Source organism: Hyperolius riggenbachi, chromosome 1 (assembly GCF_040937935.1).
Source record: "Hyperolius riggenbachi isolate aHypRig1 chromosome 1, aHypRig1.pri, whole genome shotgun sequence".
NCBI classification, from domain to species: domain Eukaryota; kingdom Metazoa; phylum Chordata; class Amphibia; order Anura; family Hyperoliidae; genus Hyperolius; species Hyperolius riggenbachi.
In genome coordinates, this window is record NC_090646.1 from 237,529,234 (window position 1) to 237,546,475 (window position 17,242).

Here is a 17,242-nt window from a genome sequence, read left to right on the forward strand (position 1 = left end):
GGCTTGAGTGAGAGTTTTTTCCCCTCATCTACTTTTAGGCCTTGTTTCCATCTATGCGCTTTTATCCGCTTCTGTCCGCTTTTCGGCAACATGTATCAATCTGTAACATTGATGTGCTGATTAAAAGCGGACAGAAGCAGATAGAAGCGCACAGATGGAAACAAGGCCTTAAACTATTTTTAATAAATTTGTCACTTTAGTGCCACTGAACCACTTATGTAAGAATGAGTACTATGGAATACTACATTTTTCTATGTGTATTTTGTGTGAGTATATCAGTCACAAACATTGGTCCGCACGACAGCCGGAGGCCCCAGGTCTCTCTCACTAGCTGGGGCCCCCAAACCACCATGCGATACCTAGAGGGAGGTGTGGGCAAGTCCTGGACCTCTCACCTCCAGGGAACTCACCCCCACCACCTCTAAACTGAATGCCAACTGCAACAAGCACAATTGCTAACTCCCAGCTAAAGCAATCTCCTGCCTATATCTGGTCAGCAGACGCTAGTCAGCCAATCAGGTGTACTGTTATACACCCTTTGCCTGCTGTACCAAATCTAGCAGGAATTGCATAAATTAGCATTCAGGTGGGAGGCTTCAGTTGGATGCAATCGTAGATCTTAGATTGCATCGTTTTACAGGGACGCCCCATGTAGGCACATCTCCCACATGGTTCCCTCCCTAACCACTCACCTGTCAACCGCATCCTGGAAGCTGCAAAAAAGAAATTTAAAATCACAAACATTGGTCCGCACGGCAGCCAGGGCCCCAGGTCATATATCAAAGTCACCAATTAATTTAGACACCACGATGGTTAAAATTTCAGTTTATGTGCTGTTACCGATATTCTACTAATGGTTTAGTGATGATGCTTTCACCTGGGTTTTCCGCACTGCTTGTTTGACTTTGGCTAGAGTCACATTTGGCCAAAATCGCAGGTGTTTTCCACAACACAAAAATGCTCCCCAGTGCACAATCACAGTGCACTGGGAGCAGTGTGGGATTTTCCATAGCGGGGGAAGGAAAAAGCCAACACTGTTGGTTTTTATGGCACAACGTGTGTGATTCCCCATTGCTGACAGTCAGCCGTTCTCAGCTGGCTGCCGGACAAGAATGCTGATTTGGCTGCGAGAAAATGCTGCCGTTTTACTGCGGCCTCAAGTGTGACCCACTGGTTCCTGAGATATGGAACAAGAATGAGTTCTAATTTTGTTTCATCAGTCCACAGAACACACTATCCCAAAACTTTTGTGGTAGTGTTCTGTTGACTGATGAAACAAAATTAGAACTGTTTGGGCCCATGGATCAACGCTATATTTGGAGGAGGAAGAACAAGGCCTATGAAGAAAAGAACACCTTGCTTACTGTGAAGCATGGCGGGGGGGTCAATCATGCTTTGGGGCTGTTTTGCTTCTGCAGGTACAGGGAAGCTTCAGCGTGTGCAAGGTACCATGAATTCTCTTCAGTACCAGGAGATATTGGATGACAATGTGATGCAGTCTGTCACAAACCTGAGGCTTGGGAGAAGTTGGACCTTTCAACAGGACAATGATCCCAAGCATACCTCCAAATCCACTAGAGCATGGTTGCAGATTAAAGACTGGTACATTTTGGAGTGGTCATCGCAGTCACCAGACTTAAATCCGATTGAGAACCTCTGGTGGGACTTAAAGAAAGCAGTTGCAGCGCGCAAGCCTAAGAATGTGACTCATCTGGAGGCTTTTGCCCATGAAGAATGGGCTAAGATACCTGTAGATCGCTGCAAGACACGTGTCAAGCTATGCTTCACATTTAAAAGCTGTTATAGCTGGAAAAGGATGATGTACTAAGTACTAAGAATGAATGTCACTTGGGGGTTGAATAAAACGGATAATGATATGAGCACAGAAAAGACATTTGTAGTTATTTCATTATAAATGTTATGTTATATTTGTCTGACTTACAAGTGCCTCTTTGATTTAATTGTAAACAAGATGACTGAAATGATTAAAATCAATGTCAAACTGGACAAAACACTCTATTTCAGTGGGAGTTGAATAATTTTGTGTAAATGTACAGTGGGTTGCAAAAGTATTCGGCCCCCTTGAAGTTTTCCACAGTTTGTCATATTACTGCCACAAACATGAATCATTTTATTGGAATTCCACATAAAAGACCAACACAAAGTGGTGTACACATGAGAAGTGGAACGAAAATCATACATGATTCCAAACATTTTTTTTTACAAATAAATAACTGCAAAGTGGTGTGTGCATAATTATTCGGCCCCCTTTGATCTGAGTGCAGTCAGTTGCCTATAGACATTGCCTGATGAGTGCTAATGACTAAATAGAGTGCACCTGTGTGTAATCTAATGTCAGTACAAATACAGCTGCTTTGTGAGGGCCTCAGAGGTTGTCTAAGAGAATATTGGGAGCAACAACACCGTGAAGTCCAAAGAACACACAAGACAGGTCAGGGATTAAGGTTATTGAGAAATTTAAAGAAGGTTTAGGCTACAAAAAGATTTCCAAAGCCTTGAACATCCCACGGAGCACTGTTCAAGCGATCATTCAGAAATGGAAGGAGTATGGCACAACTGTAAACCTACCTAGACAATGCCATCCACCTAAACTCAAAGGCCGAACAAGGAGAGCGCTGATCAGAAATGCAGTCAAGAGGCCCAAGGTGACTCTGGACGAGCTGCAGAGATCTGCAGCTCAGGTGGGAAACTCTGTCCATAGGACAACTATCAGTCATGCACTGTACAAAGTTGGCCTTTATGGAAGAGTGGCAAGAAGAAAGGTGATGTTAAAGAGAACCCGAGGTGGGAATTACTTTTACTATTGGGGCACAGAGGCTGGTTGTGCGCACTAAGACCAGCCTCTGTTGCCCCATCGTGTGCCTCCATGTCCCCCCTGCTCGCCGCTATACCCCCCGCATTGCTGGCTGTGTCGCCAGCTCAATGTTTACCTTGCGCTGTCAGTCAGCGCCGCTCCCCCGCCTCCTCCGCATCGGCGCCACCCGCCGCGTCACTTCCCTCCTATCAGCGGGAGGGAAGGGACACGGGCGGGTGCGCCGATGCGGAGGAGGCAGGGGAGCAGCGCTGACTGACAGCGCAAGGTAAACATTGAGCTGGCGACACGCTGCGTGTCGCCAGCAATGCGGGGGGTATAGCGGCGAGCAGGGGGGACATGGAGACACACGATGGGGCAACAGAGGCTGGTCTTAGTGCGCACAACCAGCCTCTGTGCCCCAATAGTAAAAGTAATTCCCACCTCGGGTTCTCTTTAACAGAAAGCATAAGAAGTCCCGTTTGCAGTTTGCCACAAGCCATGTGGGGGACACAGCAACCATGTGGAAGAAGGTGCTCTGGTCAGATGGGACCAAAATGGAACTTTTTGGCCAAAATGCAAAACGCTATGTGTGGCGGAAAACTAACACTGCGCATCACTGTGAACACACCATCCCCACTGTCAAATATGGTGGTGGCAGCATCATGCTCGGGGGGTGCATCTCTTCAGCAGGGACAGGGAAGCTGGTCAGAGTTGATGGGAAGATGGATGGAGCCAAATACAGGGCAAACTTGGAAAAAAACCTCTTGGAGACTGCAAAAGACTTGAGACTGGGGCGGAAGTTCACTTTCGAGCAGGACAATGACCCTAAACATAAAGCCAGGGCAACAATGGAATGGTTTAAAACAAAACATATCTATGTGTTAGAATGGCCCAGTCAAAGTCCAGATCTAAATCCAATCGAGAATGTGTGGCAAGATCTGAAAACTGCTGTTCACAAACGCTGTCCATCTAATCTGACTGAGCTGGAGCTGTTTTGCAAAGAAGAATGGGCAAGGATTTCAGTCTCTAGATGCACAAAGCTGGTAGAGACATTCCCTAAAAGACTGGCAGCTGTAATTGCAGTAAAAGGTGGTTCTACAAAGTATTGACTCAGGGGGCTGAATAATTACACCCCACTTTGCAGTTATTGATTTGTAAAAAATGTTTGGAATCCTGTATGATTTTCGTTCCACTTCTCACATGTACACCACTTTGTATTGGTCTTTCATGTGGAATTCCAATAAAATTGGTTCATGTTTGTGGCAGTAATGTGACAAAATGTGGAAAACTTCAAGGGGGCCGAATACTTTTGCAACCCACTGTATCTGTATATATCTATATCTATCTATCTATCTATCTATCTATCTATCTATCTATCTATCTATCTATCTATCTATCTATATATATATATATATATATATATATTCTCACTGACTACTAGTTATATTACTGCAATATCACAGACCACTTTTAATCAGCTTGTTTACCTCCTCCTCAGACTCTCCTGCATGCTGTGATGTCCACTCTTGTTTTATGGCTCTTGCAACATGGTTGCCCAGGCTGTGAGGGTCAACAGTGTAAACATTAGGGTGCCCCATGATTTGTAGGTATGCCAATGGTGCATAGTATTTTTTCGAGCATTGTAATAACAGCGCAGGAGATTTTGGCGCAGCTGTTGCCACCATAGGCAATAATAGGAATTACGACTATAGTGACGCACAGTGAGTAACTTCGGCGCCGTCAGAAGACGGAGCTTACTGTAAGTTACTTTTAAAACACTGTAATTCGGCCTCCAGCAACAGCTGGCAGCCAAATTACATCATTGCCTACGATCCACATGGACCTGGAGGAGGAATAGTAATTAAAGTCGCCGGGACTTGTGCAGAGTAAGCCGTATATCGACTGTATCCTGCGCCCAAGTCTCCTGGCGGCTATTTCATGGGTACACATATTTTTTAGCCACACCAGGTCTTCCAAGCGCAGAATGGAGCTGCTGCTACCACTTTAGTCAGCCGATGTGCTTCTCCTTGTATCTGCATAAAAATATCCCAGGAGTGAAAATGTAATTTAAAACTGATGCAATTTTTCATTATAGCATATTTCAATAGTGTCAGCAGCTAAATGCAAATGGGCCAGCTAATGTTATTAAATGACTTTCATTTTAGGCATTAAAAATAGTGGATTAAATGAGTTTCATAAGGCTTTGTTAAACACAGAAATGATGAAACATCTTAGTAGCAGAAAGCACCGTATTCCTGCTTAACGAACTCCACTTAGTACAAACAGTTTCTATAATGTCTGTTATGACTCTTTGGGCTATTTTGTAATTGACTGCTGTTAAATGCTGATTAGAAAAAAAATTCAAAGTAAAATTGCTGGGAACCTTTGGCAACAGTACTTGGTTTGTTGTACGTAAGTACACACAATTCTCATCTTGTAAAATGACAGTTCACTATTTCACAGCTTCATGAATAGGCTACATATTTGTACTACAAAAACCTAATAACAATCATTATTTCAAGAACTCTTAAAAAGTCCAAACGAACTGATACCCAAACCATATTGGTGATAATGCATCATCCAAAAGTTTTCTACTTATTCTAATTTGGTCACTGTGATTCTAAAGGGACAGAACAGACAATAAAAATGGAATCTGAACATACCTGGGGCTTCTTACAGCCCCCGTAGCCCGTGAGGTCCCTTGACACCCTCTGGGTCCCCTTTGTCCTCCCGCTGGGTGGCTGCTCTGGTAGTGCACGACTTGGGCATGGGTCGTCCGTGTGTCTGGCTTGATTACGCCCCTGTCATTGTGAGCATTCTGTGCAAGTGCGGTTCATTTTTTTGAGAAACTTGCATGCACAGAACTCTCACTGCACAGAACGCTCACATGATCGAGCCGGGTGCACAGACCGGCCATGCACTAGAGTCCTAGGTTCAGTTTCTAGCCTGAACTCTGTGTGGAGTTTGTATGTTCTCTCTGTATTCATATGGGCTTTCCCTGGGCACTTTGGCTTCCACCCTCAACCCAAAAACATACTGATAAGATAACTGTTTCCCCGGCTAACTGACCTCCGACTATGGTAAGAAATGGATTGTGAGCGCCTCTGAGAGACAGTTAGTGACATGACTACGTACTCTGTAAAGCGTTGCAGAAGTTGTCATACATAATACTATGAACAACTACTTTGACACTGATTTCAGCAGCAAGCCAAAAAGACAATTTACAATGCTGCTAGCATCTGAAGATTTAATAATTATAAAATATAACGGAATAGAATGTAACTTCCTATTGCAGTTAACTTTTGCAGAGTGGATTGAATGACATGTCATGTAGACAGTCAATATTCTGAAGGGCGTTTTTAGAAGTCAAAGCCAGTGGAAGATATAGGACTACAAACGGAATCAAAACTGTGACACACTTTGGTGGGGCTTTAGTGTGATAGATAAGAGGTTCGTGTGTCATTTTTGAAATGTCTGTTTTGAGCTGCACACAGATCAACGCTATCACAGATGACAGGTGAGCTTCAGCTAGTGCTGCTCTTCACACCTCAGTCCTATGGACTCTCGCTAATGATCATGACAGTTGGACAACTTAAATACGATGTTACTGCTCTTTTATACATTTCGAGCAGCAGAGACATTGTGTAGTCTATAAAAACAAGGAACACCAAGAGCCCCAATAGTGTAATATGTACTGGTAAATGGTTACTAGATAGAGTAAATAGTAATACTCACAAACCAGGGTTACCATTAGGCAACCACTGTAAAGGCAGGCGGGGAGATTTTCCTGACCCCACTCAGGAATAAGAAGTCGCTCTCTGTAGATGAGAAAAAAGGGTGTTTAACCCTCCACCCAGGGTGGACTCAATATTATGCAGGAGAACAGAGGCGCCAAAATGATGAAAGGAAGCTAAATAAGCTTAAAAACCAAATTCTTGGTAAATAGAATTTTCTGAAACAGAGGTGCCTGGCTCTTCTGCTGACCACATATGCTATTGCTTCGTTGTTATTGCCTGATGACGCGGAATCAAACCCACGAAACGCATTGCATATTTAGAGTTCATAAATAAAATATATTGACTGTCTTTACTACTGTCGTTGTGTGTCTACTTGGAGGAGGTAAGTCCACCACTACCTCCTGTATTTAACAAGAATTTGGTTTTTAAGCTCATTTAGCTTCCTTTTATCCTTTTGGCGCCTCTGTTCTCCTGCATTATTGTGTAGTCTATGCAGTTTTACAAATAGGCCCCTATCAGTCTCTCTGCTAGGGCTTAGGTGATGATCAGAAAGAGGTATACAGGACAGTTTTGGAGAGGGTGAGCTAGTATTTCCACCCACCAAAATGTTCTCCTTAAAAATAGCTCATCAGACAGCACAGAATATACCAGTGTGAGTTTACGTACTCACGGTTTCCTGGCACATAATTGTTACGGTATCAGCTCTTAAATAGTTAAACATTTTTATTTTTTTAAGAACAACACGTCTGTTAGCCAAATGAAAGGAGCTTCCTGGGAAGAATGTGAAACAATGTCCTGACCTCCCAGCAGGAGCTTGTGCATTTCCTCTTGTTCCTTATCAGTCCTAAAATAAGCAGAAAGAAGCAGTGCAAGAACACACCTTTTCCACTTATATGTTTAAGTCCTGCCCCGCTACAGAAAAAATATATGAGATAATGCATGGGAGATGTCACATGGAATCATGAAGCCCATCGGAGCCACTGCTTTGATTCTCACTGTCATAAACCTGCTGGCAGGTAACATGGTCCTCTCTAATCACTTACTTGCTGCTGTCTTGTGTATTACCACGTTACACTCTACATACTGGTCAGCATCTTGTTTTTTCTCCACTATTGTCTTTGTATTTCATCATACTGGTCTGAGATCAGCACCAGATCTATGAGAAGAGGGATCGAAACGCCTTCCACTAAACTTAATACAAAGCACAGTAGTATGGATGCCTGTGGGCTGCAATATTTGATGTACCTATAGTTCATAAAATTAGTGTACATAGAATGTATTATTAGGAAATTATACTTCTATATTACTGTATATTACTATATTGTTTTTTTATGACCTAATAGTCGAACTATTCATATATGTTTACTGAAATTGATGTTATGGGTGTTATGTAAAACACGTATTTGTTTGATATGAAAGGGCTTTGTGATAAAGCACTATACGCAAGACAATTAGAGGTTACTGGCAAGCTAGTGTGAAATGTCTATTTTTATGATATGCCGATGAATTTGCCATTAGCTAATACTATGGAAACTGTACATCGTCATGAGTAAGAAATGCTAGGTTGGTTCACACCATAGATACTTATTCGAGAATATACACAGTAAATGACCAATAAATGTGTGAGATCATAAGCAAAATCTGGACATCCTTTGAATATCTTTATCCCAAGTTTACACCTGACGTAGATAACTGTGGCAATATATGACACTCAAAACTAGCTCAGGATGTATTTCTTGTTCTAAGGATATTTCACATAGAACTATAAAAAGAGTTTGTGAAGCTGATTAACAGCAGTGTTTTTAAGTGGTATTTAACTAGGGAGCTTGCTCAAATTTTGATGGGATCATCATTAGTTATTGTAAGCTTCAAGTAAAAACAAAAATTACAGCATTAACAAGTAAAATAAGATTGCAATATTTTTAAAAGTTGATTTTCTATGGTGAATTGATAGAGCATCTACTAAATAACATAATTTCTGTTAATTCAATTAATAATTGAATAAGTGCATTCATAGTGTGAAATCGTTTTATGAATCGTTTTGTATTTATGTTTTAACAGGGAATGTAAATGCACTGAGTTAGCACAAGTATGAAAGGTTGCAGGTGTCTGCAAGCACCTTCAAAACAGCATTGTCCTTTCATATTCATTTATGTGTCTGGAATTAACAGATTGCTGAATGCTGAAGCATTAGCCCCTGCCTCAAAGACTACAAGGGTTGCAGTTCAGGTTCAGGTTAAAGTCAGTTTCTTCTAAATATTAGTGTTTGAAAAAGTCAGGACCAAACACACAAGCCATATTTGGGGGGAAAAATGTGCAAGATATCCCATAATACCCTGGTCTACTGCTACCCGAATCAAAAGAGGAGTTGAAATTGATTGTGACAGATGTACTAGGCATATGGTCCCACTGAAGTACATATACTGTATATGCAGACAGGGATGTCTTTACATTTTCCTATAGAATGTGTTGGTGTTGTTCAGATTCCCTATTCTGTCAATAATGGAGCTATGGAAAAGTTTCAGGTTCACCCTTCAGCTTTAAACAATGAAGTCTATTGTGCTGACTTTTGAGTTAATTACAAAGCCTGCAAAGTTGCCATAAGTACCAAATTTGCCACATATGTCAGGGTTACTAATGGTAACAAAACCCTTTTTTATTTTTCAAAAAGTCTTTGAGAAAATCAACTTTAAAGCACATAGGAAAACATGCTTTTTAAACCCAGTGCAGCATCAGATTGTGGCTCATTTTGTTTAATAAGCTTCCCTGTGCATCAATCAATAAACATGTTTTCCCAAATCAATTGGTGAAACTTTTGAAACTTAAAGTGACTGCACACATTTACTTTAACAATTAACAGGGGGAAGAATGGACACCATGGTGTCCCCCTCCCAAGTCTTGTAAACCTCTGTGAGCCAGTCAGTGTGGGCCTCCAAAACCTGAACAATATCAACTTAAATGTTCTGTAATAGGGAGTGTTCTGTTGCTACATTTCCCCCATTTAACAGAGCATTCTTGTCAAAAGGTCTTAAAGTGAACCTCCGGACTAAAAATCGACTTAGCAGTACTGAAAAGGCCTGGTGTTTCTTTAACAGTTTCACAGCATCAGAACTTTGTTTCTCTTATCCAAGCCTGATTTTTAGCTGCACAGAAGTAAACTGCCCGGGCTTTTTTCCCCTGATGCTGTGCAAAGCATGATGGGATTTCTGATGTTGTTGCTCTCGTTCTGCTGTTTTGGTGCAATTTTTTTTTTTTTTACATTTTGAATTTGACATTTGAAGCCTAGCGTGTGCAGCTCGGAGGGGTTATCAGGACACATGATAGTTGGAACTGTGTCTCCTGCTCCTTGTCACCTCCTTTCAACCAAAAAGATGGCTGCCCCCATGACAAAGATGGCAGCCCCCATGAATCACAAACATTTGCCTGTTCTTTTAAAACAGGGTGGGTAAAAAATTATATTACCTACCTATTCTAATTAACATAACTAATGTAACATAAGGACAGTATGTTTGTTTAGGCTGAAGTTCCCCTTTAACCTCAACTTCGGTGCCTAGGAGAAGGTCAGAGTAACTACAACTAGGCATGTGGTGATAAGTTGTGTGTGGTGGCTTATGATGGGATCTGGAAGCCCACTTTAAAAGGAACCTGAGGTGTGAGACACATGGAGGCTGCCATATTTATTTCCTTTTGAACAATACCAGTTCTCTGGCAGTCTAGCTGATCTTTCTGGTCAATAAGGTCTAAAGGTGCGTACACTACAAAAGGCAACGACGGGTCCGCTGCACCCTCCCGCTGGGCGGTCTTTTAGCCGACAGTAGCGCGTGTGTAGGCACTGTCGGCGGACTGATAAGGCTGTTTCTGAACGATCCGCTGAAACAAGCATGCAGCTAATCTTGTCAGATTTGTCATAACATCTGATCTGCATGCTTGTTCAGGGTCTATGACTTAAAGTATTAGAGGCTGAGGGTAAGCAGGACAGCAATGTGCATTATTTAAAAGGAAATAAATGTCAGCCTCCATATCCCTCTCACCTCGGGTTCCCTTTAACTTCAAGGGGGCTTTAGATGATACAGTCTCTGTCTGTTGAACGTCAAGCCATCCGATTGCTGACACCCACCCACTGTACATAGACACAGTGGGATGGCATTCGAAGTACTTTGCAGATGGGTTGGCCTGGCTCAGCACAATCTATGACCAGGTACTGGCCTGTGACCCAGGGTTTGGAGACCCTTTGGTTTAGGTGGATTATTTTGGGGTTTTATTGTTATTGAATTTTTGTCTGGCATTGGTGATCTAGTAGAGTGAAACAATAAACACTGTGCACTGCTAGGCAGAAATTTGTTCACCTTTTTACTTTAATGTGCTAAAGATATTGCAACTTTATTATTTAGTATTTATGTAATGCTGCAGCACTGTACAAAGTATATAGTCTTGTCACTAATTGTCCCTCAGAAGGGCTCACAATCTAATCCCTACCATTGTCATATGTCCATCGCAGTCACTTAGTGATTGCCCGCTGGCCTCCAATTGCCCGGCCATTGATGAGTGGAAATAAAGAGTAAACCAGTCCTTCCCATTTAGGAAACTGGTGTATTTGCATAGAAGTAAGAATGGGAAAAGGACATTTCATTTGCTATAATATGGGAACATTGGATTTCCAGGCATTAGTCCCTTATCTTGAACACACTATAGCTGGTCTTTTCATGTTCTGATCACTGATAAATAGAGTCTGTATTACAATAACCAACAATGCCTCTCTCTATTGTGCTATTATTGAAAAAGTGTATACAATGGTGTAGCAACTGCTAAGGGGCCCTGGAAAAGAGGGGGGCCCAGATGGTACTTAATATGTTCACTATTAAGTTTGCTTTGTTGCTCCACCCTCTAACTTTGTTTCAGTGTTCATGGACTATACATAGTGTACATTGCATCAGAATGTAAATTGCTCAGGCAATTCCTATTCATAGATGGGGCAGGTAGCATTGCATAAGAGTGCCTAGATATCATGGCCCCATGAACATATTTTGCTATGTGGCCACGTTTATGTCTAGCTACGCCACTCTGTGTCTTGACTCCATCTTATGCCTCTAATGTTCTGTATACATGTAACACATGTTGATGCTAATTGTTCTTACTGCTCCAATTACTACTTGAGTATTTCAAACTGTTTGTGCACTTCAATAACTACATTTTTCCTCTGCAACATTAATAAACTTGTTAAAAAAAAAGACAGTGGGATTGATGCCCAAAAGTGCGGTAATGTTGCTGTGCAGTAACACACATTAGTTACACGCGCTACCGTAGCAACGCTCGCTCTACTCGAGTACCACGGGTCGCATCAATAGCTTAACTCACAGTGCAATGCTCCCGGCAGTAACAGTAATTTTTTTTGCATGAACCCAATAATATGCATATATATATATATATAAGTCTGGCCACTTCAGGTTGTGGACGTGTCACTGTGGCCAATGCCCGGAAAAAATCAATTCCTGGCTGCTCCGAAGTCTGTTCTTCTGTTAAGGCTCTGGCTCCTCCCCCTGCCCACCGCCTATTGATGTCTGTCCACCGGGGAGGGGGGGGGGGACGCTATGCAGCCAGAGTCATCCGTCGCAGCAGGGAAACAGAGCAGAAACACTGCAGATCTTCCTTCTGCCAGCACCCGCTCTGCAGGAACCAACCTCACAGCTTCCCTGCAATGAAGAACTCCAGCTGTGTAACATGCCCCCCAGCTGGCAGAAGTCAATAGGAGGTGGGCAGGGGGAGAAGCCAGAGCCTTAACAGAAGAGCAGAGCTGCCAGGAATTGATACATTATGGGCATTGGCCACAGTGGCACGGCCACTTCTAGTTTTGACCGGCCAACTAGACAAGTTCCTTTGGAGGTCTGATCAGTGGCCATTACTGTTTCCTAATTCCAAATTATCTGAACATTGAATGTATCACAACCAAGACCTACAAAATGACTACAATGAAACATACAAAAATCCCTTCATTGAGTTCCTACTGTCTTCTCTTATATAAGATGCACTATTTATAACAACAAAAGTACCAACTTAATCTAAGTACATACCAGTTGTACTCGACTACAAGGCCCCTGTTGGGCAATGCCAATTTCCTACCCCATCTCTTTCCCGTTATCCCTGTTCTTACATTTTATTAGTAGTTATTAGACTCATGTTTATAGATTTGGGTTCTTTCAAGAATTTTCTAAGTTACATATGCATAATAAACATGCCAAGAAGTAAATTACTGAATACATATATAGCTTCATACATCTTTTCCAGTGAGTTAGTTCTATACATTAGTATTAGTATTTTGGATGTGACTGCTGGGTTCTTAGCAGGGTGTCCCCCAGTATCCCGGCAGGTCCTGCTCCACACTCAAGAAAACAACTGAACCAACTAACTCTGATCCTTATGTTGAAATACAACAGCTATTGGGCATCTACCTAACAAATATGTACAATTGCAACTGATTATATCAATATTCATGAAAAGATGTCATATTTTGAATGGAACTGATGTTTATGAAACTCTGTTATTATTCTTATAGACCTATTATTACATAGACCTGTCCAAAGCTTTCATAAATGTAATAATCTACAATTTATGCTGATTATGCCTTATGTTGGCAATGTTATTTTCTGTTGAAAAACCCAATAAAAATTACCTTGATTAGTTTTCACCGGCCAGAACCCGAAGTGGCCAGACTTTCGGGTTCTGTCCATAATATACACACACACACACGCACGCACACACACACACACACACACACGCACGCACGCACGCACGCACGCACGCACGCACGCACGCACACACACACACACACACACACACACACACACACACACACGTACATGATTTGGCTGTGCCCTTACAGCCGAAGATAATTTATTATATTTACAAATACCCTAAGTATGCCCATTGTTCCCCCACTTGTTCACATATCACTCTACTGCTCTAAAACAAACCATCTAAAAAGAATATGTGACATTCCCCATATATAGTACAAATTTTGATTAAGGCAAAATAATCCTACATTACTAAAGTGCATAGTCAATAATAGATCTTTAAAGTAAAGTTTTAAAATAAGAAAGATAAACTAGTTGTTACACCCACAAGTGCAAAAATGCACATATACCTATACCAAAATGACTTGTGTCCTGAATATATGGGCTGAAACCTAAGGTATTGCCAATTATCTAATAGTGAAACCATACATTTGGACTCACCTGGGGCCTCATCCAGCCCCCTGTAGCCTGCGAGGTTCCTTGCGTCTTCTGCGTCCCCTCCATGGTCCCACTGGCTGCTCCGCTAACCCAGTGACTTCAGCTAAAGTCGCTCATGCGCGGCCCTTTCGCGCACCCGGCCCAGTCACACACCGGTTGCAGTAAGCATGCATGGTTCAATCTTTCGAGAAGAAGGCTGAAGTTACCAGGTTAACAGAGCCACCAGCGGGACCATGGAGGGTACCCAGAGGACGCCGAGGGACCTTGCGGGAGGAAGCCCCAGGTGAGTCCAGATTTCCTCTTTTTTTGTGCTGTTCAGGGTCCCTTTAAACTCATTTTATAATAACCAAAATAGCAGAAAATGGCAGGTTTGTCAATTTCCATGTACTCACCTACAATACAATATTCCTCTTATCTAAATTGTTTATGTATAAAAGAAATGTAATAAATGTACTATACAAGTTACTATACTTTATGAAGATATTTATGTTTGTGGTCAGGTTTTTATTTTCTTTAGTTTAGTAATAATGCATGAGCAGCCAGTGAGTCAGAACAGATGATTTAGCACAAATATAAACTAGACAGCATAGATTGTTTTCATGTCACTTTGCTACTCGCAAACATGTACTGCAAATTAACATTCCTACGATTGTTAGTGAATCCCTATTTTCAGAAAGCCTCTAAAGCGCTGCCAGTTTTCTAAGCTGCCTATTTTCCCTCCTTCATCTTTTTGTGCAATTCGCACATCATAAAAGAAGAAAACAGAAACATGTATGGAATGACAAGTATGCATTGAATATATTCTGTAATAAACAGGAAGGCAGAAATGGCACACCTAATGCGTAAAGTGCTAGTTAACAGTCTCTTGTTCGCAGAGTGCTTTCTATAAACTGACGATGCTCACACAGTAGTCCCTTGCTTTAGCAGAGATGTGATTGGACTATAAATCTTCCTTTCTGACTGTATGGAGACAGGATATGAAATAGGTTTGTCTTCAGGTCAGGATTTATGGCTAAACCATACAAGCAGGAGCATACAGTGGAAAAGTTTTACAGGGATTTCTGACTACACTACAGACCTGATTTACTAAGGTTATTCCAATATTAATTTCTTTAAAAAAAAAAAAATGTTGGCTGTTTGTATCTCAAACCCGCGTTATATCAGACTATATTAAAGTGTTTCGAGCTATCTCAGCTCTTAATCATAGCAAGTTAAAAAATGGCAGAACCTCCTATAAATAGGAGGATATCCTGTGCCGACCACTTGGGACTCCGCCCCAAAAGGGGGGAAGTGAAGAAAAAAGTGGTCCAAATGTAGTAGACAGGTAATTACCTATGAAAACACATTACAGGGCAACACACTATACACATAAGTTAAAATCGGTATAAAATGCAAAATACAGAGTACAATGTGCCAGAAAATGGATAAATAAAATGTAACAAAGAACAGCGCGGGTGATCACAACATCATGTAAATATATATGAGGTATACACGAACCCTGTCCATGGATATAAAGATAATACGCATATGCAGGTAGTAGACAAAAGAGGGGGGGGGGGGTTATATCCCACTTAATATTGGTTGATCATACAGGAGGCACCTGTTATGTAGTCTATTTAATTGACTGCACTTTATGTTCCATGCAATATGTTGGGTGTTCCACCAGGCCCTTAAGGCAAAGAATAGCCGAACACTATCTAGGGGCAGGGTGGTCCACTACGAACATTTCGAACGTGGCCAAACACTTTAGGGAAGTGCATGGGGGAGACATGAAAGGTTTCCGGTTTCAAGGAATAGAGAGAGTCATGTCACCTAAAAGAGGGGGTGATTTATACAAAATTCTTCTTAAAAAGGAGGCATTGTGGATACATCGCCTGGGGACTAGGTTACCCCACGGCCTTAATGCTAGGTGGGACCTAGCGCTCATCACACATTAGCTTGTCCCTCCCTCCCCTTTTCTCTTCCTGTTTATTCCTGTTTTCCTTCCTCTTCTCCTCCCCCCCCCCTTCTTCCTTTCTCCCCCCCTTTTTCCTTCCTTCTCTCCTTTGTCCCCCCCTTTCTTGGAAGCCTCCTGTATGATCAACCAATATTAAGTGGGATATAACCCCCCCCCCCCCTCTTTTGTCTACTACATGCATATGCGTATTATCTTTCTATCTATGGACAGGGTTCGTGTATACCTCATATATATTTACATGATGTTGTGATCACCCGCGCTGTTCTTTGTTACATTTTATTTATCCATTTTCTGGCACATTGTACTCTGTATTTTGCATTTTATACCGATTTTAACTCATGTGTATAGTGTGTTGCCCTGTAATGTGTTTTCATAGGTAATTACCTGTCTACTACATTTGGACCACTTTTTTCTTCACTTCCCCCCTTTTGGGGCGGAGTCCCAAGTGGTCGGCACAGGATATCCTCCTATTTATAGGAGGTTCTGCCATTTTTTAACTTGCTATGATTAAGAGCTGAGATAGCTCGAAACATGTTAGCATTTTGATGCATGTGCAAAATCTTATATTGGATACGTCCTAAATAAAGCTACTGTTTGGAATCCTGGATTGGTGCGGACCTTCTTGCTGTACATTGTGGGCCTTGCTGACCTGATCGTGCACACTCCAGTGATTGGTGGGTAGAGCGGTGTCAACACAAACTGTACAGACTATATTAAAGGTTGCAAAAAAAAGTTACTTAAAGTGGATCCGACATGAAAAACTAACTATAACAAGTAACTTGTCTATATACAGTATCTTATCTAAAGTTAAGATACTGGTAGTTTACACTGCATATCTAGCTGCAAACAGATTCAAAAAGTTTATGATTTTTTATTCCTGTGATACAATGAGAGCAGCCATGTTCTGTTTGTCACATTGTCACAGGCTGAGAGCTGGAGATGCTATCAGCTTGCCTGTGAGTAAATTCAGTCCCCTCTCCTCCCCTCTGCCTCTGAAATCTCTGGCTAGTAACCTCCTCCTCCTGCCCAGACTGAGTTCCCATAAGCCCTTGCTACAGTGCCAAGGCACTGTGAAAAGCTTTGGGTCGAGGCTTGTTTCGTTTATAGGGAATTAGAGTATTAAAACAAAACAAAAAAAGTATTTGGCTTAAGGAATGCCCTATAAACTATATGAAAGGAACACAATTATGCCATGAGTAAAAGTTTATCTCGCATCCAATTTAATTTGTTTCTCTGGCATTGTTGTGGTGTGCCTGGACCCATAGTGATACGATTTTTAATAACCAGAAACATCCTAGACTCTATTTCTTGTATAGGCAATATAGCCCATACAAGAAATGACAACCCTTGCCACCTAATAACGGACTTTGGACCCAATCCAATTCACTTTTTCTTCTAAGTGTTATTTTCACTATATAAATAAATTGCCTTTTAAAGTAACAGTAAAGTATTGTACCGTATTAGCCATCAGTAAAAGCAAGAAGTTTTGAGTCAGGAGAAAGCAGGA

At 41.6% G+C, this 17,242-nt stretch overlaps 1 protein-coding gene across 2 annotated transcripts in view; it reads left to right on the forward strand.

Moving 5' to 3' along the window:
• Nucleotides 1–7,405: 7,405 nt before the first annotated feature.
• Nucleotides 7,406–17,242, forward strand: part of LOC137503931 (endomucin-like) — a 140,746-nt gene continuing 130,909 nt past the window's right edge. For both annotated transcript variants that reach the window (XM_068231678.1, XM_068231687.1), the window contains exon 1: nt 7,406–7,568. In XM_068231678.1, the coding sequence (XP_068087779.1) occupies nt 7,499–7,568 (70 nt within the window). In that variant the 5' untranslated portion in view covers nt 7,406–7,498. The remainder of the gene's footprint in view (nt 7,569–17,242) is intronic.